This window comes from Penaeus monodon, chromosome 33 (assembly GCF_015228065.2).
Source record: "Penaeus monodon isolate SGIC_2016 chromosome 33, NSTDA_Pmon_1, whole genome shotgun sequence".
Taxonomy (NCBI): domain Eukaryota; kingdom Metazoa; phylum Arthropoda; class Malacostraca; order Decapoda; family Penaeidae; genus Penaeus; species Penaeus monodon.
The window spans coordinates 30,331,896-30,333,509 of NC_051418.1; the positions used below are offsets into that span (position 1 = coordinate 30,331,896).

General features: G+C 45.2%; 1 protein-coding gene across 2 annotated transcripts in view; it reads right to left on the reverse strand.

The window, feature by feature from the left end:
- LOC119594363 (neprilysin-1-like) overlaps positions 1–1,614 on the reverse strand; it is a gene marked incomplete in the record, with an annotated part of 114,752 nt that overhangs the window by 14,445 nt on the left and 98,693 nt on the right. For both annotated transcript variants that reach the window (XM_037943424.1, XM_037943423.1), the window contains 1 exon segment: positions 883–1,019. In XM_037943424.1, coding sequence (XP_037799352.1) covers positions 883–1,019 — 137 coding nt within the window.

The window sequence follows — 1,614 nt, forward strand, 5'->3', positions numbered from 1 at the left end:
GAGACTAAGAAACAAAATGACACGCAATCAAGTAGGTGAACAAAGACAAGCAAATAAACAGATGATTAGACACGCTGGTAAACAGATAAACAGATAAACAAACAAACAAAAAAAAGCTAAGGAAAGATAAAAAAAAAGACACAGAGATAACCAGATAAACTGACAAACACCAAAACAAACACTTGACAAACACACAAAAAAACAAATAACCGGGCTACCACCCAGAATAAACCCTACATATACAAACAAACAACACAAAACAAAGCAAACAAGCAGGCACACCAACAACAACCCAAATGAAACAAACGCCAAAAAAAAAAAACCGTACACAAACAACCCCCCCTCCAAGAAAAAAATACCGAAATAAAATCCACACACACACACACACACAACCCCCACCCCCAAAAAAAACATACAAACACACCAACACAAACATACCCTTCCTCCCCCCTAAAAAAAAAAAAAAGAAAAGCACCGAAAGAAAACCACACAAGAACAAACAAATAAACAAACAGATAACCGAAATGAAAAACACACAAACAAACATCAAATAAATATAAAACCGAAATAAAAACAAACGCACAAACACAAAACAACCACAAACAAACCGAAAAAAACAGACACAAACGAACATAAAACACATATATAAAATATAACCCCCCCAAAAAAAAAAAACAAAAAAAAAAACACTCAAACAGAAAAAAAACAAACCCAAACAATGAAACCAAAAACACACACGCACACACAAAATCAAAACCCCAACCACCCACTCCCACCCACCCCACCCTCCCTCCCACCCATCAACCACCCTCCACCCACCCACCCTCCCTCCACCAACCCACCCACCCACCCACCCAACCAGAGACCCGACACAAAACCCACTTCTTGGGCGTCTCCGAGAGCAGCTTCACCAGATCGGGTATATATCCGCTGCAGTGGAGGCTGATGATGAGGGAATCCACATCGAGGTCGAGCTCGTACTGCTCGAGGGTGTAGCGCAGCATCCGGCCCCACGCGATCTGAGGGCGAGTGGGTTAGAGTGGGTGGGTTAGAGTGGGTTGGGTTAGAGTGGGTGGGTTAGAGTGGGTGGGTTAGAGTGGGTGGGTTAGAGTGGGTGGGTTAGAGTGGGTGGGTTAGAGTGGGTGGGTTAGAGTGGGTGGGTTAGAGTGGGTGGGTTAGAGTGGGTGGGTTAGAGTGGGTTGGGTTAGAGTGGGTGGGTTAGAGTGGGTGGGTTCGATTGGGTGGGTTAGAGTGGGTGGGTTCGATTGGGTTGGGTTTGAAGGGGGGGGTTGTGGAGTTAAGTAAGAAGGATGGTTGTGATTGTGAGGTAAGTAGGAGAAAGGGTGATTGTAAGGTGGGTTAGAGTGGGTTGGGGTTTAAAAAGGGTGGTTAGATTGGGTGGGTACGACTGGGTGGGGGTTTAAAAGGGTGGGTTAGAGTGGGTGGGTTTAAAAGGGTCGGTTAGATTGGGTTGGGTTTTAAAAGGGTGGGTTCGAGTGGGTGGGTTAGATGGGTGGGTTAATGGGTGGGTAGAGTGGGTGGGGTTTAAAAAAGGGTGGGTTAGATTGGGTGGGTTTAAAAAAAGTGGGTTAGATTGGGTGGGTTTCAAAAGGG